The following is a 3,386-nucleotide window of genomic DNA, read 5'->3' on the forward strand; positions in this document are numbered from 1 at the left end:
CACAATGCATCTATTAGACATATATTATATATCATATGGGACAAATGTCATCAGATTATCTTGAAAATATATATATGGTTAGAAAAATATATGAAATCTAAAGATATTAAAAGAAATAAATAAATAAAGATTAAGGCAGCAGTGTCAAAAACATATATAGTCCAATAATATTGTTACACAATTTGTTTTATTAGCTATCATATATATATATATATAATCTAATAATCCTCCAACGAATTAACATAAATTGTTTTGAAATGTATATAATGCATATGTGTTGGATTTAGCCGCATTGTGGATTATCTCGCTTGTTCGAGTACCAGTTCAATGTAAGTTGACATAATGCCATTTCCGTAAGCAATTAGATTTTTCTAATATTTTTTCCAAACACACTTTTGCTTATTTTGTTTTATTTATACCACTGTGTTTCACTATAAAATAGGGGGAAAAAAATCATTTGAGTGACACAAATTAGGGATATATCATCTGTTACCCAAAAATTAGGAGAATAACAAAGGACAAAGACGATATTTTTTTAAAAAAAAGTCCCTATCTTACTTATTAAACTTTACCTGTGGATATCTCTCTCGTCGTATGCTCATGGTGAAACAGATCTTTCTTATGTGGTTGTTTTAATAACATTTTTTGTACATTATCTATACACAGACATGAGTGTTGGTTGATTTTTTTAAGAGTGTCTCTTTAGTTGGGTAAACAGATCAATGTTGTTGGTCTTATAGTGACCAATTGCTATATTCGTTCCACTAATTTGAATGTATGATATTTTGATTTCGAAATAAAAACGGTAGCTATATATATTAGTTAATCATCATCATTAATCTGTAGACATATAGGTAAAACCAAAGACAAATTGTATTATATATACAAAGTAATAAGAACTATGAATCCCTATGATTTGAACAAATCTGAGACGTTTAAGGGCGGTTCTACCCAGACATTACATAAATTAGAACGTTGATGCATTTTCTGAGTATACAATAAGTCCCTATTCCATTTCAAAGCAGATATGGAGCTCAAGTAAAACGCCAAACCTCCCAACTTTATCTTAGAGTGAACTTCCTTAAATTTGTCGGATTTAAAAAAGGAAAGTAAAGGAGTTTCATTTTTTGTTTTTTTTTTTGCTGAGGCCAAAAAGACTTTTCAATTTCCTTTTTCCGGGATTTAAGAGAAAAGGGCTTAGATAAAATTCTGTCAATTTCCAATTATGTTGCTTTTGATGCAGAGAAATTAAATTAACCTACTTCCTCAAGCAAAAAATGGTTCCTTTGTGTGTCACAAAGAAGAGCATCACAAGAAACAGAGGAATGGGAAAAGTAGAGGATCTAGGTTAATGATTGATGATTAATAGGATCTTGGTAATAAAAACAATTCCGGATCTTATGATTAATGGGTTCTAGGTAAATGGTTGATGTGAAATGAAAAACAATAGAGAATAAATATAAGAACTATGAATTTCTTAAGATTCTGAGTGTTAATCTAACAATATCACGATTATAATTAATCTATAAAAGTTATTTAGCCAAATTGTGAGGGATCATCACCAAGAACTTAAATAAATAGGTAAGGAAAAGAAAGACAAATTATATAGTATTATATATAACAAGAATCCAAGAACACAAAAAACGAATAAGAAATGATTAAGAACTATGAATTTCCTGAAATTTGAACAAATCTGAGGCGTTTAGGGGCGGTTTGGCCCAGACATTATACCCTGTAGAACGTTGAGGCGTGTGCACTAAGTCTCTATTCGTTGTCAAAGTAGACGTGGTGCTTAAGTAAAATGTCAAACCTCCCAAACTTATCTTATCCGTCCATCTCCCGTTTGCAAGATCTATTTTAAGAAATCTCGGTTGAAGGTAATGGGTGTTCGTGTATATGAGGAAGATCTCTCCTTTGTACTCTGTCATGAAGCGCTTGTTGGGTCTAACACATTTAGGAGGACGTTGAGAAAGAACATTCCAAGAATTTGTAGATAGATCAAACATCCCTAACGAACCTGTTTCGGTGAGACAGTAAAAGATACCATTGGAGAAAACAACATGTTCGATTAATAAGCCTCCTTCTTGGAAAGCCAACCGTTGCGGGAACGTGCACACTTAAGTATCAAGATAGTATGTTTTGATGGTGAGGGATCCCATGAAACTGGAGACAGAGAATATTACACAACTATTTGATGTAGGAGCACATGAGAAAGCTAGTGCATGAGTATAAGTAGTCCATATATCAGGCCAAGGTAGTCCGATGCGTTCATGTGTAAACGGATTGAAAAAGAAGATCTCGTTGAGATTTCTACTGTGCACAAGGAACCAGCCGTCTCTAGAACAATAAATGTATGAACCGCGTAACTCAGGGGGTGTAGGCTTACAAATATGTGTCTTATCAAGTGATGGATCGTATAGCTCGTATTCATCTTTGTCGAAAGGGAAGCTTATAAGCCATGGTGTCGGGTACTCGTCAACACGAGCGGAAACACAAGCTTGTTGCCATGTTTTGCAAACAGCACAAGCACGAATGTTGTCTTTGAACGATAGGCGTTGCATTATTAGTAAGGTGATATCAAAGGGAAGGTTTGAATAATCTTGGTTGTTGCTTGCCTTGGCCTCTGTAATTTTCTTCTTCTTCCTTTGACAAATTTTGTTTTTCTTCTTCTTCATCATGGCTCTTTTATAAACCGTCATCCTGCTTCGTTGTTCAACGTGTTTAGGTTTTGGAGAGAGAGGGTTAGGGTTTTCTAAGAATTGGAAATCGACGAATTGAAGTAACTTGAGAGGATGGGTAGAAACTCTATAAATTAATAATGTTGGGATTTTGATATTTTATTAATATATAGAGTTATTAATTTATAGATTTCAAAGAAAAAAATAATTTTTATTTTTTATTAATTTTAAAAGAGATTGTATAATTTTAAAAAAGTTTTTTCTAAAATTTAAGATGAGTTCTAAGAAGATTTTAGTTTACAATAAATAAAAAATATCATTATATTCGTATTTTAATATATTATCTCATATATATATATTAATATCAGATTTTGTATGGTAATTATTAATTTATGATATTAATGGGACCATATATTTACATAGAAGTTTTGTTAAAATTATTATCTTATTATCTTATCGAATTATGTCATATTTTGAACTAACCCAATTCGGAATTATGAAAAATTATTAATTTATAGTGTTTATTAATTTATCGAATATTAATTTATAGAATTTCTACTGTATCATATATATATATATATAATGAACTTCCTTTGTCGGTTCAAAAAAAAAGAATTAACGGATATTTCTTTACTTTTTTTGCAGTTGCTCAGACCCAAAAGACTTGAATTTTATCTTTTCGGGATTCAAGAGAGAAGAGCTCAGATA

At 31.3% G+C, this 3,386-nt stretch overlaps 1 protein-coding gene across 1 annotated transcript; it reads right to left on the bottom strand.

Annotated features, from left to right (window-relative positions):
* Positions 1–2,117: 2,117 nt before the first annotated feature.
* On the bottom strand, positions 2,118–2,561 carry LOC18022721 (F-box protein At3g56470). Its single transcript, XM_024158665.1, has one exon. The coding sequence runs from the start codon at positions 2,559–2,561 to the stop codon at positions 2,118–2,120; it is 444 nt and encodes a 147-aa protein (XP_024014433.1).
* Positions 2,562–3,386: the final 825 nt, after the last annotated feature.

The sequence above is a fragment of the Eutrema salsugineum genome, unplaced genomic scaffold (assembly GCF_000478725.1).
Source record: "Eutrema salsugineum unplaced genomic scaffold, Eutsalg1_0 scaffold_14, whole genome shotgun sequence".
NCBI lineage: Eukaryota > Viridiplantae > Streptophyta > Magnoliopsida > Brassicales > Brassicaceae > Eutrema > Eutrema salsugineum.